Genomic DNA, 22,424 nt, shown 5'->3' on the forward strand with positions numbered 1-22,424 from the left:
CAGTATTGTCAACTACGATATTTCATTTCTAAAGCATGTTAGGGTAGTTCAGGAACATACCGAAATCTTTAGTTGTACAATCACAGTATATAATCGGTCTAGTATCTTTAAATTTGCCCAAATCTGCCAATTTGGAGACAAATATGCAATTTCTTGGTTACACTGTTTTTTTTCATATAAAGACCACTTCGTTATTCATTGCATTCTCAAAAATATTTTAACAAATACCAAATAGTTGTGCTATTAAAATTCATTTTTCAAATAAATCATTTAAGGGGAGATAACTCTTTAAGTTCAAAATTTATACTGGACATATAGGGACATTTTCTTTATTGTAAGAAAACAAGTTCGAAGACACCATTTTTATTTTTATTTTCTTAAATATATTATAAAACCTATCTACTCATAAATTTATTTCAAAATTATCTCTCATAGATTTCTTTCTATGCACCAAAGTGTGTTTTTTTCATGAACAATCTCAGCAAAGTTTGGCAATTTTGAACGGCTCGTACCTTCAAAAAAAGTGCGGTGACCCATACTTTTAATCATTAAAAAAAACATAGTAAAGACTTCATTTTGGCAGAGTATAAGAAAATTCTGTCATTTCTTATCACTTGAACTAAGTATATCTGTAATGTTATGAAAACGAAATGAATGCCTAAAATCTGGTTTGAAATTGTTCTATTCTTCAGTAAAAAAAAAAAAAAAAATATTTTCATTTTCTTAAAAAAAAGATATTTCATATATTTAACATGTTAAGGCTTAAGTTATAAAAATTGTGTATTCCGATTTTCGATAGTATCAGATTGTTTCAAATATAGAATCAAATTAATGTTACGTTCAACTTAGAAATAGGAACGATTAATTGATTTATATTCGAAAATCTGTTATGTAACTCATTTTGAATTTTCTTTTGTGTAATGTATCAACGGTTTACAAAGGAAAGGATTAGGTTCAGTAAGATTTCTGTTTGGCCCCAAAATTTAGCAGTTTTACAAAATTGTTAAAATGTAAACGTGTATTTACTCATTGGACAGTAGAATGCTTCTGCTACATACATATGGGCTGTTTTTGATAATACAATACATCGGGAACTAGCATCATTAAGTCAGCTAAATTACTGCAATCTTCACAATTTTAGCATTTTAGTTAAAATTCAGACGGTTTCCGTCTGAAAGGAAAGTTGCCGCATTTGTGTTCATTCTTGATATTTAAATGTTAGTTATATTTGATAATAATACATACTATATATAAAGGTGGATGATGAACACGGATGCGGCCACTTTCATTTTTGACAAAAAAAACATCTAAAAAACACAGTTTTTTGCCGATTTGATAGATTTGTCATATTGTAGCCTGAATGGGAACGTTTGTAATGATTACATCAGTTAAAATCTTTCACATAAACTAATTGAATCAACTAAAATAGACACTGAAGTTTTTAAAAAGTGTCCAAAATCTTTCGTCGGATGAACCTAAAATTTGAGGCCAAAATCGGCCCTTACCGGACCTACTCCTTTTTTAGTTACTTGTGTTATGTGAGTTTGGGCATGTGTGAATAGATATTTTTTCCCGTAATGCTAAAAAAATGCTAATTTTTGTGTTCAAATATTCAATACCGTAATGTGGTGTCAATTAACAATAATATTCCTGTAAATCTCCATTCAAAATAAGGACTACATATGGTTTTATAAAGAAACATCCCTAATAATATCATGAATAACTTGTCCCAGGAATCAATGATAATCCAATGATCATCCTATAGCAATAATTGGTTGTGGATTATGTAAATGTTTTATAAAAAGAAAATATTTGAGTACCGACATTTTGTACTTTCTTGTGCGTTTTTTACTTTCTATATTTATTCTATATATATAAAAGCTGATTTTTTTCATATGCCCAACATTCTTAGTTTTCAACTAAATATAATACTTGTAAGATTAATAAATATTTCAAACATTTATAGTTTTATACTTTTGCAGAGAGGGTAATTTGTCCGCGCCTTGTAGACGTTGAGTTCTCTAATGCTATCCAGACTGGTTCAAACTACCAAGACACAATAACTTACGATTGTATCACTGGCTATGAATTGACTTCTGGTAGCCTGACTCGGCAATGTATGGATGATAAAACCTGGAATGGGAGTGCTCCAATCTGTGGTAAAAACAAATAAGTTGAATCCTTATTGTCAGATAACATATTTCATTTCTTGAACATGTTATGAAAAAGGTTTGATTGCGGATTTATGATTGTACCAGATGGTTTTTCAAATATAATCAAATTCATGCTTCTTTTAGTTAAAAAGTAACTATTTCATTGGTTTATATACCAAAATCCCTAACCCAACTCATGATGAATTAGTTCTGTGAAAGGTAATAAAGATTTCCAAGAGACCATTTTCTAGCAATTTGTATTTTGTGGGTTTGACTTTCGAAATAAGATAAAATTTATTTAAATTTCAATTGAAAATTACAACTATCAATTGTTTCATATCCAAACATCCCTTATAATATCATGAACTTGTTTAAGGAATCAATGGTAATCCAACGACCATCATAGTCCAACAGTTATAATTATTTCACCTAATATATCACTTATACTGTGGATTCATTATTATTCGTTGGATACCAATTCTCGTAGGTTGCGTGGGTACAGGTGAACCACGAATTCAAATGTTCAACGAATATCATATTTTGAATAGGCTTTGTATACAGAGATGGGCAAATCAAAGGTACCTGGATTATAATTTAGTACGCCAGACGCGCGTTTCGTCTACGTAAGACTCATCAGTGACGCTCATATTAAATTTTTTATTAAGCCAAACAATTACAAAGTTAAAGAGCATTGAGCATACAAAATTCCAAAACGTTGTACCAAATACGGCTATGGTAATCTATGCCTGGGATAAGAAAAGCCTTCGTTTTTTGGAAAAATTCAAAGTTTTGTAAACAGGAAATTTATAAAAATGACCAAATTATTGATATTAATGTCAACACTGAAATGTTGACTACTGGGCTGGTGATACCCTCCGCAAAACCACGAAATCAAATGACAACGAAAATGCAAGTTTTCAGCAATCCAAGAAAATTGGTACCTAAGAAAAAAATTGAATCAATCGTAAATACAATATCTCAATCTTATCGTTTTATACTTTTGCAGAGATAGTTAGTTGTCCGAGCCTTGAAAATGTGAACTTCTCTATTGCTGCTCAAACTGGTTCAAACCTCCAAGACACAATACTTTACGCTTGTATCACTGGCTATGAATTGACGTCTGGTAGCCTGACTCGTCAATGTCTGGACGATAAAACCTGGAATGGAAGTGTTCCGATCTGCGGTAAGAGAAACATTTTTCAAAAGTTATTTCATTATGTTCAAATAGGTTTTTTTCCTTCATACATGTAAAATCTAAAGTTATAAAAAATATGATATATATTTAAGATATGCTTAGTTTATGTGTTAAGCTATTCAATAGTCGGATGTGGTTTCAAAAACGACCAAATCATGTTACTTTCCATTACAATTAAAACTATCAATTGATTAATATTCAAACATTCATGATCAATAAAATGAATACATTTTGCAAGAAATCAATGATAATCGATCTATCATTTTCTAGCAATTTGTGGTTGTGTGTTGTGTCAAACGTTTGTAAAACAAAGTATGTACTGAAATTTCGAAACATCATGAGTGTTCTTTAAACTTTGTTCATGTTATGGATTCTTTATTTCAGGTGTTTATTTCAGTTTTCGCAAAGGCAATTGATTCATAATTATTTACCGTAATATATATCTCACTAATAAATCCAAATTCTCAAAATATTAACGCTGTATTCTTTTGCAGAAATTGTAACTTGTCCTGGCCTTGCTGACGTGAAATTCGCTAACATTACTAACGAAACTGGTTCAAATTACCAAGACACAATAACTTATGCTTGTATTACTGGCTATGAATTGACGTATGGTAGCCTGACTCTTCGATGTATGGATGATAAAACCTGGGATAGAAATTCTCCAGTCTGCGGTAAAACAATAGTGTTTGTTAGAATTTTTATAAGATCGAGTGGTTTCATAATACAATCCTATCCATATGAAATAAACAAAAATAAACACCTTTAACTGGTTTTAGTTTATAATCGAATAACCTATAGCAGGATATTTATGTTTTAGGAAACATCCATTTTCCAGCCATCATTTTTTGACAAGTTGAATTGTGGGTTTTAAAACAAAAAAAATCAAAATTTAAAATTCAAAATATCTACCGGAATTTTGCACCGTTTTCAATATTTCTAGTGTTTATTCTTTATACATTTTGAAATGTTTATGTGAATGTTTTTGAAAGTCTATCAATCATGCTAATGTTTAACAGCTCTCTCAAAATATCCCACTAATAAATCAAACAACTTAATTTATTGAAGTTTTACACGTTTGAAGATATAGTAGCTTGTCCAGGCGCTTCGCAGCAGGTACAATCCTTTGAAGGTGTAAACCACTTACTAACACTATACAGCAATACACCACACACTCTGTCACATTACACCTTTAAACCATACACCTTACACATTTCACTATAATGCAATTTCATTTTTTTTAAAACAGCATGCGTCTACAAAGGTTTTTAATTATATTTAAAAATGAATTTTAATCACAATATTGCCAATCAAAGTAAAAATTCAAAATCAGTTTTTATTAATATTTTGCAAAGTTTTAAATGTCGTACACCATTCACGCTCGCACGCTACACTATTACACCAGTTCATTCCCTTACACCATACACCATAGTAGCATACACCTTCTACCATTGCACAATGTGTCATACACCATTACACCATACACGTTTTTTGGTGAAGTTTACACCATCCAAGGGCTGTAATCACACTATAAAAACTACCAGAACGATACAAATTTGCAAGATAAAATAGCATAGTTTTGTTTCAAAGATGAGAGCGGATGTGTCCCTAATGTTGTACATAAAAAACCGTCCCCTTTTCACAAATATGACCTACCGAATAAGATTAAGTCCGGTTTTCCTAAACAATGTGCAAACCAATGGTGCCACATGCAAATCTTGATCTGCATACCCTTTTAAGAGCACATGATATCCCACAAAGTTTAAGACGGGGTTCGGGTTGCTTAGTGTTTAATATTCTATGTTTTGTTTTGTGTATATTTATTTGTTTGTTGGGTGTTTTTAAACCAGGCATAGCGTTGTCAGTCTGTTTTCACTTATTAGTTTTTAGGTTCCGCAAGTATCATACACATCTATCTTATGAAAAGTCTGTGTATGTTTGATTTTTGGTAGTTTAAGGATGTTCACAAAATGTAATCAGATTGATGTCCCTTTCAATCAAAAATACAAATTAATAATTTGTTGATATATGAAAAGATAGTCAACTCATTCTATGCAAGGTACTAATAATTTCTAGGGACCATTGTCTAGCAGCATGTATCGGATGGATTTAGTCAATTTTATGATCAAATTAGACTTTTCATCCCTTTATGCTTCATAATTCATGATATTATGTTACCAAAATATTTCACTTCTACATCAAACAACTAGAACTTTTATATTCCCCACCTACGATAGTAGAGGGGCATTATGTTTTCTGGTCTGTGCCTCCGTTCGTTCGTCCGTTCGTCCGTCCGTCTGTGCGTCCGTTCGTCCCGCTTCAGGCTAAAGTTTTTGGTCGAGGTAGTTTTTGATGAAGTTGAAGTCCAATCAATTTGAAACTTAGTACACATGTTCCCCATGATATGATATTTCTAATTGTGTGCCAAATTATAGTTTTGACCCCAATTACATGGTCCACTGAACATAGAAAATGATAGTGCGAAGTTCAGGTTAAAGTTTTTGGTCAAGGTAGTTTTTGATGAAGTTAAAGTTACATCAACTTGAAACTTAGTACACATGTTCCCTATGACATGATTTTTTAAATTTTAATTCCAAATTAAAGTTCTTACCCCAATTTTCGCGGTCCACTGAACACAGAAAATGATAGTGCGAGTGGAGCATCCGTGTACTATGGACACATTCTTGTTTGTTTCAGAGATAGATACTTGTCCAGTCCTTGCAGACATGATATTCGCTATCACTACTAACGAAACTGGTACAAACTACCAAGACACAATAACTTACGCTTGTAACACTGGCTATGAATTGACGTCTGGTAGTCTGACTCGGCAATGTATGGAGGATAAAACCTGGAATGGAAGTGCTCCAATCTGTGGTAAACATTTTTCAAAAGTTTCAATATTATACTCAAATTAGATTTTTCATTTTGTGACAATGTTAAGGTCAAAGTTATAAGTAGATTTTGATAGGAGCAGATGGTTTCCAAATATTATCAAATTTGTAATTATTTCAAATGAAATTAAAAAACAGCAATTGGTTAAATTCAACACATCCTTATTCACTTTGTATTACAGAGCTACGAAACAACGATTGTCCAGTCACCATTCTTTTCAATTTGTGAATTTAATGTTTTGTCAACTTTTTGTCCAAAAAAAACGAAATGTATATCGGAGTTCTGTACTGTCCTGAGTATTCTTTATTTCTTATTTTACATACTCTATATTCAAGGCATATGTGAATGTTTAAAAGACTAATCATTCATCTATATTCAACTACTTTCTCGAAATATCTCACTATAAAATCCAAAATGTAATTTTTTTATACGTATTCAGAAATAGTAGCTTGTCAAGGTTTCGCACCATTTTATTGAACTTCATAAACTACCTCGACTGACAAAAACTATTAAAAACAATAACTTACGCTTGTAACACTGGGTATGAATTACAGTATGGTAGCCTGACTCTTCAATGTATAGATGAAAAAACATGGAACAATAGTATTTCATTCTGCTGTAAAATCATTTTACAAACGTTGTATCATTGTGATCAAATGAGATATTTTATTTTACGCATTTTATGGCTTCTGAAATAAAATCATGTCTTCGTAAATTGTACTAACGCCGTCACGAGTTGGTTGACCATAATGAAATATTCATTTCACAGATGATATCGAATGTGTTTCTTATAAATGTCGTTACTAAATTACATTTCGCTTTTCCCGAATGAGACTTGTAACTTTATTTGTACAGCCAAGGCGTTGTCAGTTTGTTTCGACTTACGAAGTTGAAAATTTCTCTTGCATATATCGTCCCTCTCTAGTACAACAAATTTATATGCGGATGTTTGATGGTTTTGTGTGGTTTCAAAATAAGAATACATTCATGTAACACTAAAAAAGAAGTAGAAACTATTTATTGTTTTATAATAACAAATCCGTGATCCAACTCATTACAAATAATTTGATTTCCAGGTACAATTCCTTAATGCATAAATTATAGAAAATATGTGTAAATGGATATGCAGTAGTGTGTACGGATTTCGTTTACAATCAATTTCATGTTTTATTTTTATTCAGAAATAAAAATTGTGAATTCTTTCTTATCCAATCATTCATAAATAGTATCATGTAAATTATGGTGCAAGGAAGCGATAATTATCAAACGCTCATCATCTAGCAATTTGTGGTTTTCGGTTTTGTCAACGGTTCGCCGACAATAAAGAACAAAATATATACTAGTACCTGATTTGTGTACTGTCTTGAGTGTTCTTTGCTTTCGATTATTCATTCTATATCAGAAGTGTTTAAGTCGGTTTTTTACACACTATATATAGCTAATAAATCCAACAACTCAAACTTTTAACGAATTATATTTTTGCAGAGATAGTAGCTTGTCCATGCCCTGCAGATGTTGATTTCGCTAAAATAACTTGTCAGACTGGTTCACACTTCCAAGACACAATATCTTACGCTTGTATCACTGGATATAAATTGACGTCTGGTAGCCTGACTCGTCAATGTATGGCTGATAAGACATGGAACGGTAGTCCTCCAGTCTGCGGTAAAAAAAAAATTTTTTTTTTTATTATAATCTTAAATTATATATATACTTTTTAATTTTGTAAGCACGTTAAGTTTTAAAACAATATGTGTATGCAGATTAATTACAGTATGATGGCGTTTCCAAATGTAATCAAAGTTAAACTCGTCCCAATGAAAATAGAATAGATTAATTGTGTTTTTATCATTACAATCCATAATACCACTTATTATTAGGTTTCGTTTTTTAACTATTTTGACGTGATGAATAATAAGTATTGCTATTTAAGGCTACCGAACAGTTAACGACTTATAATGCTAGAGATCACCCGCTTGCATTATGAATCTATATATCTTAGGGAACAATGATTTCACAAGGATCACCACCTAGCAAGTTGAACCTTTACCTGTAAGAAAACAATGATTTAAAAGGGATCATTCTCTAGCATTCTGAATCATTAACTGTAATGTGACAATATCTTAACAGGGATCATCCTTTAGCAATATAAGGTGTTATGTGTAAAGGAAGAAGAATTGCATATCATCAAATTTAAGAGTAGATTTGGTATGATTGCCAATGAGACGACTCTTCTCAGGAGACAATATGACACAAAAATTAACAACTCTATATCACTATAAGACCTTCAGCGATGTGCAAAGACCATGCTACATAGTCACCTATCAAATGAATTGAAAAATGTAAAACAATTCAAACGAAAAATTAAACAGCCTAATTTATTTTAAAATAATAAACAAATAAACGAAAATAATACGTAACACAGCAGCAAACGCCAACCACATGAATTACCGGCTCCATGACTGCACTTACAGAATGTGGCGGAGTTAAACATGATTGTTAGCCCGCAACCCTCCAGATGGAATCAAAACGAAATACATCTAACATAAACGTAAAGTAGACGTGGTTAGGTAAAACCTATTTCAAACTACATTTAGATATTGTAGAGTACACTTACAACACATCATAGTAAACACAGATTTAGTGTTTGTCTTCTACATTTATTTGTTTTACACTTTAAACGATCGTTTTACTAGATAAAATCAATGGTAAATTACTATTCCTTTATTGAAGCAAACTGTAGCAAAAATTGAAGCTAGTGGTTTGGATTAGATGATGGAAGCAAATGTCTACCCTACAGTAGGAACACAGCATGTATCTGTTTCAAATTATCAAATAATGCATATGTATTCGTTGTTACTTAAGTTTTTTCTCCTTTAACAGATCATCGTTATGGTTATGGTCGTAGAAGTCATCGAAATCGTCGTGGTCGTCCAAGTCACAGATGGTGGGGATAAATTCTCTTGAATACAGTATCACTGTGGATGAATATGTATATAGTAGTTGTGTATCTGCTGAAATTGACTTTTTATAAATATAAGCAAACAATATTCTATTCAGTGATTGTTGATCTAAAGCTTATTAGCTTTCGCGTTTGTTGCTGCAGTTTTCTGGATCGTGACATTGATAAACAATCAACACAGAGCCAGTGGACAACGTGACATATAAATGGGCTGAAAGAGACATGATATTCTTGTCTTTAAATATTTTAACTTTACAGTTGTAAATTAATTTTTGTATTAAACTTCTTTTACTTAATTTTATTTATTAATTATCGGAAAAAATTGACATCTTTTTTCTGAAAAACATCGAATGAACATATACATTTAGATCAATAGTTTCAGGACACATGGTACAAACAAATATTCTTGTAACAACGGGTACACCATGTGAAGGAGCTTACCATCCCACAGAACCTGATATCCCCTCCCCCTACCTCATCCATCACCATCACCATCACCATTTTTTGGTGGGATTGGTTTTGTCTTTAGTTTTTCTATAATGATGTTGTGTTTTGTGCATAGACGTTATTCTGTCTGTCTGTTTATCTTTTTCATTCACAGTGTTGCCAGTTTATTTTTGGCTTTAATGTCCATTTTTGTACCTTTCTTTGGATCCGATCTTGTAAATGTAGATATATGTACGTTTTAAACATGTACATGGCACTGGTTACCTCAATCAGTTGGCGCTTATTACTTCAAAATGATAAGTCAAATACATAACGAGTCCACAAAATTTACTGTTTAGCGACACAAACTCCACAAAAATCATGGATTAACACAGATGATGTGTGTGTGTGGTGAAAAGGAGCTTAGTGTAGATCGTTCTCCTCTTCACAAGCAATGGATTCTAATCGCGTGGATGTCCATCATACTTATGAAAATCTAAAATGCCCAGTGTTTGATAGGATCACAGTCTTCTGGCATTTTTTAAACGTTGAACTTCATTTGCGCCAAATGTTCGGTTTCTTTATATAAAAAGCCTTCATTAACCTAGAGTGGTAAAACAGAAGAAAAAAAAACAATTGTGGCGTTTTACCTAGTGTAAATGCATATGATAATTGCGGCGATGGAGAAAGAACTAAACTAGATTATTACTATAGATAAATGATATTAAACGTTTTTTCCTACACTGAAAAGTTTAGGTTAGTTTGTCTTAAAACAAAATAAAATGTATAAATATATATCGATGAAAATGTTCATGCTGTGATAGGTATTTGTTTTAATGTCCGCCCTACATTAGTTTGAAATGGAATTGGGGTGCAAGTTTTTATTCATTGCATCTAGCAAGAAAATAGGGTTGTTTGCACAAATATTATCAATAGGCACAAACGCAAATCCCTATTTGATGGTGGTTTCGACTATTTAAGAAGTGTATCAAGACGTAGTGTTGTCTGCAAAACTTTCATTTTCACTAACAGCTCAATTCCGTTCACTACCAAAGAGTCGTTGCTATGATTGAATAGGCTTATGATTGTGATATTAGTGTAGAAGAGATACCAAAAGCTATCAAAGGTAAATTCAAACTCATAAATAGTTACACGAGCCCCACCAAAACCTGTGTTGTGGTAACATGACCGCGGTTGAGGGAGACTTGATAAGCTACCAGAGACATGTTAAACCTTCCCCTATTTTGTGTATGCATGTTTATAAGACGCCTGTTATGAAATGATTTTCATTTATTGTTTTGTACATAAATTAGACAGTTATCTTTCTCGTTTGAATTATTGTACATTTTTCATCGCGGGACTTTTTATAACTTACTTATTGGAAGAGTCGTGTAAATTGTTGAAGGCCGGTTTGTGACCTATAGTTGCTACTTTCAATATATTTCGCGATCGGTCTCTGGTGAAGAGTTGTTCTTTGCAAATCATACCACATCGTCTGAAGTTTAAACGTATGAACACATGTGATATCATTTGATATTTGTCTCAAACAAACAGAATCTTCGTATTTCTATATTGGCTTTTTTTCATCAAAAGACGACTTTGTTTAATCAATTCCTTTTCAGTTTTCTCTTCAGATCTTTGAATTACAACTTCTTTATAATTAGAAGAGAATAAACCTACATGTATGCATAAACGTTATGCACCTTCCATTATACAGTTGTTTAAATAATCAATATTCTAAAAAAGATTATTTCCATATATTTGATGTCTACCCTAATCAGATAAACTCATTCACAAAGTATTGTCATGGTCTCTTTTAAAATAGTTTAATGATTCCAAGGCTGCAAAAACACCTAACCAATGTAGATGTATGACGTTTTCAAGCCATTGATCCACTTATACATGTAAATAAACTGCCTATGCTACTTCTACATATCGTACAATTTGTACAATCAAAAACCTGGAAAACTATATATATTTTTTTATTGCAAAACTACCACTTTACAACGTGGGCAAGCTGCGTCATCAAAGGTACACATCATAGTATTTGCAAACAACATTATATGATTGTAATAAAAATAGTACAAGATACTTTCAAAAAGCTTTTAAAAAATACATTAACGCTAAAATATCATAAAACATTGGTTATATCGTAAAAGTGCATTACCATGACCATTTCATATGCATATATATACTTTGAAATATTTCGTCCATAAAAGTTTAAAAACAATCTTGAAACTTGAAACCTTCGCACTCAGTTCTAGATATCATACATTGAAAATGTTATAAAGTAGAAAAGAACGTTCATTCATAACGTCCACAAGGTATTTTTTACGATCTTATCTAAACTTTTACCCAAGTCTGAGGGATACAAGCCCAGATCACCTATCATGAACTGTATTTGTAAGGGTGGCAACTCTGAAAACAGATATCCATTTTTACACTCACGAACCATGATGTATGTCAGTACTTTTTTTTTTTTTTTTGATAACCGAGAAAGAAAGACAATCTTACATAACATGAAAGATATTCTCAGTCGCATTTGAGGAACATAGCTGGCACTCATTATTTGTTGTCAGATTCATTCGTTGAAGTGTTGCATTTATAGACAGACAATTCGTTCTTGCCAAAATTTTTAGCCTTGTTGAGCGGAAGTCGTCAACATTTGATAGATACGGTTGCTTATGATTAACAACCACAAATGATTGGTACAAGTTTAGGCTACTCTTTCCTAAAATATTAAATAGTTGAGTATTGGTCGTTCCGTTACCATAAAGTGTATTAAAGATGTTAACGCGTTTTTTTTTCCATTTGCATAATGGTCAAGTCCTGCAGTCTGTAGAATAGTTTCGGTATTTTCTATATATTTCCATTCATTAAATTTAACAGGTATAATGTCATCTAGGATGATTTTAGACAGCCCATTATTGGGAATAATGCCGTATGTGGCAAAACCTTTTCAACTTTTGATCTTCAGTGCTGATAACTTTGTACCTTTTTCACTTTCGATCTTTTATATCTGGGCGTTATGTATTCGGGTTTAGTTTTCTGTAATTAGTTAATACTTCAGTTTCTTTATGTATATCTCTTTCATATTCATTTGATAAAATTTACTGTTTGCAATATCATGAAATGTTCTATATAATAAGAATGTTCTTTTCCCCTTCATAAAAACGATGCCGTATTTGGCGAAACCTTTTCAATTTTTGAAATTCAGTGCTGTACAACTTTGTACTTTTTTCACGTTCGATCTTTTATATCTGGGTGTCACTGGTGAGTTTTGTGTGGACAAGGCGCGTTTTTTGCGTATTGAATTTTAAACTTGATGCTTTTTGTTATCTATTAATCATGTTTTTCTTTGTCAAATATGTTCTCCTATTTGTATTGTAGTCCTGTAATATAATATTGTCATTTCAATGTTATATTTAACTTTGCCATTAAAGTGCGAGGTTTGCCATGCCATAAAACCAGGTTCAACCCACCACTTTTATTCCCCTTTAAAAGTGTCCTGTACCAAGTCAGGAAGATGGCCATTGTTATATTATTGTTCGTTTCTGTGTGTGTTGCATTTTAACGTTGAGTCGTTTGTGTTTTCTCTTTTTTTTTGAGATAAGACGTGGCACGGTACTTGTCTATCCCAATTCATGTATTTGGTTTTCATGTTATATTTGTTATTCTCGTGGTGTTTTGTCTGATGCTTGGTCCGTTTCTGTGTTTGTTGCGTTTCGGTGTTGTGTCGTTGTTCTCCTCTTATATTTAATGCGTTTCCCTCGGTTTTGGTTTGTTACCCCGATTTTGTTTTTTGTCCATGGATTTATGAGTTTTGAAAAGCGGTATACTACTGTTGCCTTTATTTATCAGACTTTTACAGATGGCTTATCATTGTACATGTAAAAGATTTACAAAAAGAAAAATGGGGGTCACCGGGCAATTTTTTTCAAGGCATTCAAATGGATGAAACCAGAGGATTCCGAAACTCTGACAAAAAAACCAAAACATGACAACCCAGCTTCCTTAAAGGCTTCAATATAAAACATATCATAGTAAAGTTTAATTTTACAAAAAAGAATCGTTCAGGCATACATGTATAACCAATTTACAAACTTGACATTTACATTCCGCAGGACTTAATGGACTGCTTTTATGAGGACGAGGAACTGGAGGATGCTCTATGTGAATACTGCGGCACAACAAAGAAATACAAGAAGAATATTCCAATTACACTTCCAACAACATTAGTCATCTCAATAAAAAGATACCATCTCAACCAATTTCAGCGTATTGTAAAAAACGGAACACATATCAACACGGATAACCCAATACACTTCAACCCAGAAAAGTCCAAAGCTGAAGAATATACATTTAGATCTGCCATTCTGCATCATGGCCATTCACCTCATTCTGGGCATTACACATCTGTCATCAAAGTTGGAAATAGATTCATATCTATTGATGACACTACAATTAAACCAAATATACCAACCAACTAAGTATTAGTTTATCGATCTACTACCTTACAGAGTGTAGAAACCAGAATACCATGTTTATGTCTGTCGAATTCATCCTGCCTTGACACACTGGCCCTAATAGCAGAAAACTCAAATTTTATGTCACCACAAAAGAGAAATATCATTGAACGACTGCAAACATATGGAATTGTGAAAGTTAGTGACAACAATGAGGACGAGTTGGTGTATCTACTGCGCAATGTCCCCACATCTGGTGGTAAACTGTTTGTTGGTGAATTACTACAGTACTAACTCAAACAATTTCCCAGTGAGCAAAGACGTATATACGGAGTAGGTACTATCCGTGTTGCCTGTTGTAATAATTGTGGCATATCTACCCAAATTCAGGCGCATGAACCTATGATTGGTCTAGCTCTATTATTAGCAAATGAGGGAGTTGCAATTCAAACATTTTGTCAGAATTGTCAGAAATCCGTGGAAGCCAAAGAGACCATCACGTCCGTTGGTAATTTACTGATGATTGAAATCAACGAGGAAGACAAATGGACATTTAATAACAACCAGATTGAAATTAGCAGTTCTTTAAACGTTATTCATTCTTATGAATCAGTTATATACACGATAATTGCTTGCTACTTCCCAACAAACATGAATGCAATTACATGTGCAAAAGGAAACCTTTTATTTGTAGAGGACTCAAGAGTCGTACAAGAGTTGCAAAACACAGATATTAAACAGTACATCAAAGGAAAGAGAGTAACCATTTACTGCGATAAAGAAAAGACAATCCCAACAGAACAAGTCAACAAGCACGAAGATAAAAAAAATTTCCAAATGTTTTTGTTGGAAAATCTTGAACAAACCTTTTTACCCGTATTATCTCCTCGAGAATTTGACAAACTAACAATGTTTCCCAGGGAAGTGGAGTTCAAAGGATTAAAGTTGGATAAACTTGAAATGAAGCGATTTCTGAATGGCTGGTTGACGGACAAACATATTGACATCTATGAAGCTTCAATTATGGAACAATATCAAAGGAAAGACATTAAAGTTCTTCCGGCTGCCTAGTTTAAAGAAAAGATTTCTCTACATCACACGATGGAGCAGTACGATAAAGTAATGGAGAAATCTTGTCTTTTGATACCTGTTAATATAGATGACCAACATTGGGTACTGCTGTCAATATTGCCAACTGAAAAACGAATAGTTTATATGGATCCTCTTGGTAAGTATTGTGTATAAGACAGTAAATTATAATAGAATAAGGAAGATGCGAATTCAAATGAATTTATTTGACGTAAGTATGAAGAAGAACACATGTGGTTTTTTTTAGAATAACATGTCCATGTTTTCCTTTTCAATGCAATGCTATTTCCGTCTGAAAACGCTTGATAAAGAAAATAGCCTCATATTCCCTTTCTGGTGTAGTCTGCTTCATCATTTATTAAAACAGCTTAACAATTTTTTACAACAGCAATCCTTTGAAGACTTATTTCTCTTCATTCATTTGCCGATAACCAATTCGATTATGTTATAAATAAAACACATATTAAATGAATTACTTCCCTTTGTCAATCGTAGACTGATTCCTGATAGCAATATTCCGCATGCTATTTGTCGTAAATTAAGTCCATAAAAACCGATTCAGTTAAAGTTATTTATACTCTTTTAACATACTACACATCGTTATGTTCCCAAATACTGCAGAAGCAAACTACAAAGGAACTATTCACGAATAACTGACCACGTACAATCATACAAATTCATTTTATACACTAGATATCGAACTGGAGTAATTGTGAACTAATCTTTGAGATTTAAAACAAAGTTGTGCAATATTTGGTCCAAGGACACAGTTATCGTCCTTTGGTTTCCGGTCTACTAATATAGTCAATGATAGTGTGAACTGTGTATAACTTGCATTTTTTATTTGATATACCTTCCCAATTTATTTCTTGACATTTAACATAAGTGAAGTATTAAGTAGAGGTGTAATAACAGGTTAAAAAAATGGGTGCTGAATCCTGATGTTAAGTAATGATTTGGTCCAGTTAAAAAATGATCAAATTGTATTACGTCTAAATCTGTCAAACTGACTTTTAGACCTTCTTAACACAGAATTGTCAATATTTTTTAGTAAGAGGTGGTTGAAATTTCTATCAATTTGATATTATTTGTTCCACTAGTACCACATTGCACTATAAAATGTTAGTTGCAGAGAAAGAGCGAGTGCGATTTATTTAATTTTAATGTATTGTCTAAAAGAAATGCACTACGAAATAACTGCATGTTCTCGGGCATATAGTCGAAATCGGAAATACATAAGGTAACAGTGACGGATCAGGAAATTTTCATAAGTGGGGGGCCCACTGACTGACCTAAGAGGGGCCGCTCCAGTCACTCTACAACGATTCTCTATATAAGCAAAAATGGGGAGCGTGCCCCCTGTGCCCCCCCCCCCCCCCCCTTAAATCCGCCTCTGGGTAAGATGAATGTTACAGACAATAAGTTAACCCAATTGAATAGTACGTTGACAATATGTTTACATGTAAGAGCTGCATTGGTAAATTTCATGAAAGGTTATAATGGTGTAGAGAGGCAGACTGTTAAACATCAAAGGTACATGTCGTCAATAGTGTGGAAATGTAATGACAGTTTTATCCTCATCAGCAAAATAAATATTATATTTAATCATAATTCTTTTCTGTAGGAAACTTCGACAAGAAAGTCTTTCAAAATGTTAAGAAATATCTGCAGATGTATGTCTACATGACGACTCAGAGTAAACTGAAAGAAGATGAATGGCAGCTGCACATCCCGTCTAAATCCTGTATACCGCTTCAACCATACGGTTCTAGTTGTGTTACATTACACAAACAGAGCTTTAATTCGATTTTTGGAAGGAAGACATGACTTTGCGACAATATATGTTATGGGAAATTCTGGAATTTGGCTATTTTAACCAGAAACAGGAATTTGGTATAAAGGAAGCAATGTTAAGCAATGAACTCGATATATTTGTACAAGAAATGCTGTCTGCTGATACAAATTCGGTTGGACCACAGTTTGAACATCATCAACAATTTCTTGATGATCCATTGGTGTTTTCAACAAAAATGTTCGTAAATTTTGGAGGAGAATATTTCTCACCTGACACAGTTGCTCATCTGCAAAAGTACTTGCACGACAAATACTTTGGAATACGACGAAAGGATCCATCAAAAATATTTTATGTATAATCCAAAGGAAAGAAAGCACACAAGAGCTAACAGTTCACATTCTTGTATTTTGTGTTGTTGAATTGCTGTCCCTTTAACGTCTCTATCACATCTTCTTTTCGTATATATGTACGCGACTTTGATATCGTCATATAAATCGCGCCATGCATGGACACATACTTCACTTTTCGTTTCATTTTCGTATTTTGATATGATTAGTTTACAAATAAGAAGATATGGTATAATTGACAAATTCGAGTACTTATAGTACATAACATAGACGGTGTCATGATCACAAAACTTTCCAATAAATTTGACATTGGTCATCAGTTATATGTATTTCACTAATTTGTAAATTTGAGCTATTTGTAGCACGTTCCTTCGTTCACGTTTCCGTAAAAAGAAAACGTGTTTCCTTCTCGCACTTAAACGGCCCTTTTCCGCAATTATGTTCAAAAAAAAATTATAGAACAATCCATCCATATTATGAAATCCCCAGCAATGAAATTTATTTGAATATTAAACGTGGACTGCAACGAGAGCATCTAGATTAAAGTTGTGAAGTTAGAAAGGCAATTTTTTTCATCTAGTAATTACTGCTAAAATATGCATTATACAATTATATATGACAGAAACATTGGGGAAATTTTTTATTATTATCTGACGAGCTTTGCAATGTTTAAGTAACCTGTTGATCTCAAAAACGTTTTTTAATACCGAAAATATAAAGATATATTTTTTTAATATTCCTTTTGGACCAGACCGACCGTGCGATTGTTAATTTATTACAAGAATCATTCTACATGCAGACATAAAGATAGTCCCTTCGTTACCCTATTTCAATTTTCATTTATCATTTGCTGCTTTTACACAAATAACAAACATGTGTGACCAGTGACCGGTATTACAGTTTACACAGGTTTAAAAGTTCGTTGAGCTGTACAAGTTTAGCAAGACAAAACTGTTCACTAAATGAATTCAACAAATGTCAATCTCATCTATATCAATTTTATTATTTCACAAACAAATGTTTTTAAGTACTAGCTATTTCAAATGTCGGTATAATTGTTAATGTTGGGGTTTTTTTTTACACTGAAAATATAAGATATATCTATTAAAACTATGTATACACACTGAATAATTTCTTTTCCTTTTACGGGCGTTTCTAAAAAGATACGACTACGTCAATAAAGGAATACAGAAAAAGAGGAACGATAAATATTCAGTAATACAATAATTCTACGAATACAACATGGACACATTTAAACAGATATATAAGTGATAATTTCACCTCTTAAATGTAATTCAAATCTATTTATTGTCTTATAATTGATTAAAAATAAATATCACATCTAGGTTTGTAATGAGCACAATTACGACCTTCTTATAATCTTTCCTGTTTTTATTTTTTCGAACGTCTATTTCAAAGACCACACCTTACTTACATGCCACGAGTTTTCATATTAGTATGCAATATTGAAAACGAATAATTTGATAAAAAGAGCTATTTTATTTTTAAACTGATTGACACTTTGTGCTTTTTAAATCGTGCATCAATATTTATAAATTTACTATATATGTATTCATTCTTTTATCTTTATTGTGAAGCATGTCGTTTACTAGTATATATATTCAGATTATATATAAAACATATTGTATATTAAACTATCTATCAGTTAATTATCGATAACGCTGGCCGCGGATTAATGAAAGATACACGAGGATGTTGTTCTGCTTGAATGATTCACCTTACAAAAAGGCGGACACTTTAAAGTTTAAATGGACTTAACATCAGTTTGATTTCGTTTAACGGGGGCGTGGCTAATTAGTTTGACACAGTTTAACCATAATCTTAAATTATCTTGTTTTACCGCTAGGGAATCTACTTGACTGGTATTAAAATGATTTGATATTGATTTAAATGCATTGAAAATATTTTTTAATTTTTGTCAATCTTTATTCAATTTTCATTAATCTTTTTTAAATGCCGGTAAGGCGTTTTTGTCCATTCAAGCTAAATTTGAGTTACTAGTGTTCCCTAGATGCAATTTTTCTGTGTCATTTGATTGATTGTGGAGAGTTGTCGCATTGGCAATAATACCACTTCTTTTTAGATAAAAAAAAATTTCACGACCTGTACTCAACCCTTTTTTTCAGTTTAAGTCTCTTGTGGAGAGTTGTCTCATTAGCAATTATACCACATTATCTTTTTAATATTAAGCATACTCGACCAAAGGTTTGAACAATACCCAACCAGTCTGAACCCTACTTGACCAAAGAACCGCATTTTTATATTTTAACTGTTAATATAAATTCCCAGATTGCTTATTCTTTTATATACATGTATACAAAAGTCATGTTCTATTATATCTTAAATTAAATCTTCTAATATCTGCCCCCCCTAAAAACAACAATACCAAGAACCATCAAAAAAGTGACTAGAGAATAGAAATGTGGACACATTTGGTCTTCTTCTTTATTTTGTTTGCTGTTCGGGATGTCTTAATACGTAGCCACGTCTGGTCAGCTTGAGGACGTTTTATTCGATGACTTGTATAAAGGGAATACCATGCCCTTTCCACGTTAACCCATTGTCTTTTTTAACAATAAATACAAAAAAGGAAATGTGTTATGATTGCCAATAAGACAACTCTCCGCAAAAGAAAAACCAAATGACACAGAAATAAACAACTATATTTCAATATAGGCCTTCCTTGCAACAATGAATAAAGCCCATACCGCATAGTCAGCGATTAAAGGCCCCGATTTCAAAATGTACACAATTCAAACCCAAAAAAATTAACGGTCTAATGTATGTACAAAAAATGAACGAAAAACAAATATGAAGCACATAAACAAACGGCAACAACTGAATTACAGCTCCTAACTTGGGACAGGCACATACATACAGAATGTGGTGGGTGAATGATGTTAGCAAGATCCCAACCCTTCTCCTAATCAAGGACATTGATATAACAGTACAACACAAGAACGAACTATAAAAATCAGTTGAAAAAGGCTTAACTCATCAGATGATATAAGTACAAATACTACAAATGAAAGTGGACGTGGCCAGGTACTTGTTCATCCCAACATCAAAAAGACAATTAGTATATATCTGAAATTACTCACAGTTACTGACAGCTAGTTCAATGCCACGAACAACTCATACAAAATTAAACTAAATTATCAATAATTACACATCCGCAATCCAATGGATTAAGTGTAAAGACGTCATAAACAGTCCAAGAAAAACATGACATTGTGCAATGCCAAGATACAGGTATCGACAAATTGTAGATCCATGAATGTGTATATAAAATTGAATGAAGCCAATGTAGAAAAATACACGCATAACAATACGCACATTAAAATTCAGTTCAAGAGAAGTCCGAGTATGTTGTCAGAATATGTCAGAATAATGTAACAAAAGAAACAAATCAAAATGACAATAATACATAAATAACAACAGACTACCAGCAGTTAACTGACATGCCAGCTTCAGACTTCAATTACACTGATTGAAAGATTATGTCCCTCGCGTTAGGGATTTAGTATCATACTATCATAACATATATGAGATGAACACAACCCGTGTCATGCCAACAACTGGGTTTTAAATAAATGTGTTTAGTTCCGATGCAAAGACCCTATAGGTAAATCAATATTAAAGCCAAAATATACAATCTTTAATGACCTGACAACAGTATCGTAACTATAATACCCCTTCGTAAAGTATATTTAAAGGTTTTGTTCGCTTCTGAGATGAATATTGCATTTTTGTTCTTGATAAAGAATATTACCATAAAAGATTGGAAGTGAAATACCTGAACGTATAAGAAGTCTGCATGTTGAGTTATATTTACTAATGGTGTCCTTGTACCGATGATAACATTAAGTAAATGTTTTTTAACTAGTTTATGATATCGAAAACCCTGGTGTAATATTTTTTTAGTAATACATAAATTTGTGTATATAACATACCAGTTATATTTAGTTTGCTTTTAATTTAATGATAACAAAATCAATATTAGTACCAATAAAAACAGTATGCAATGATCTTATTACAGTGTTAAATTGGTAACCTTTTAGAATAAGTCTATTTAAAGGATCGTTAAGTTTACCAGGATCGTTTCTAAAAGAGGAACGAGAGATACCAAAGGGACAGTCAAACTCATAAATCTAAAACAAACTGACAACGCCATGGCTAAAAATGTAAAAGACAAACAGAAAAACAATAGTACACATGACACAACTTAGAAAACTACAGAAAAAACAACACGAACCCCAATTCTAAATTTCCGGGCATTTTAATATGTTTTAAAAACTTAACTAAAATAAACGTTAAACATCTTTACAGCAACTCTTTGTAGAGTCAGCAGATGACTTAATGAGGGAAAAAATTGTCCCTAACCAACTTATCTTCTTTTCCAGAGGCAATAAAAATTTCCCGACATTCATTTCGGACGATACATTTTACAAGGAATGTCTTTTGTTAACTTGTACTCTACCAGAATATGCATGAAATATTTTCACCTGGATTTTAAGCACAAATCAACCAAGCAAGCAATCGTATATATTTTGTCCTAAAATGCATCGAATGTTACAAGGCCATATGCCTCTCACGACAAATATGCAAAATCTTAAATATTGATGAATGTAAAAATTTGATTCTGATCACAGAAAAAAGAAACATAAATAAATCTTCATCAAGAGGAACGAATATAAAGTGGTCCATTTTCACGTCTTCACTAGAAGAAAAGACACAAGAATGCTGCATTCAATAGTTCTGAATTTGTGATTTAAAATTTAAAAGTCGGTACTATTTTTTGGATACAAAAGTGCATTTTCTCTAAATAAAGGCGCCAACTTGTGATACACAAAGCTTAACTTTAAAATGAACATGTCAGCACGCATTTTAGTTGAATATTTCAATTATTTGCAATATGAAATTGAGAATATGCAAATTAAAGGAACAACTGCACGAACAAAGAGCAGCATAGAGAAACATCTCAAAGCTACTGTGAACATGCATGTAGCCAGCATTATGGGTCTTCGAAAGTGCGAGAAAATTCCGAAAACAGATGCGGGCTTCCGCAGGCCCTT

General features: G+C 32.5%; 1 protein-coding gene across 1 annotated transcript in view; it reads left to right on the plus strand.

The window, feature by feature from the left end:
* Positions 1-9,480, plus strand: part of LOC139486637 (CUB and sushi domain-containing protein 2-like) — a 44,210-nt gene extending 34,730 nt beyond the window's left edge. Inside the window, exons 8-13 of the mRNA XM_071271563.1 lie at positions 1,983-2,159; positions 3,160-3,336; positions 3,843-4,022; positions 6,046-6,225; positions 7,729-7,908; positions 9,127-9,480. Of these exons, the coding sequence (XP_071127664.1) occupies positions 1,983-2,159; positions 3,160-3,336; positions 3,843-4,022; positions 6,046-6,225; positions 7,729-7,908; positions 9,127-9,200 (968 nt within the window). The 3' untranslated portion in view covers positions 9,201-9,480. The remainder of the gene's footprint in view (positions 1-1,982; positions 2,160-3,159; positions 3,337-3,842; positions 4,023-6,045; positions 6,226-7,728; positions 7,909-9,126) is intronic.
* The last annotated feature ends 12,944 nt before the right edge of the window (positions 9,481-22,424 follow it).

Source organism: Mytilus edulis, chromosome 8 (genome assembly GCF_963676685.1).
Source record: "Mytilus edulis chromosome 8, xbMytEdul2.2, whole genome shotgun sequence".
NCBI lineage: Eukaryota > Metazoa > Mollusca > Bivalvia > Mytilida > Mytilidae > Mytilus > Mytilus edulis.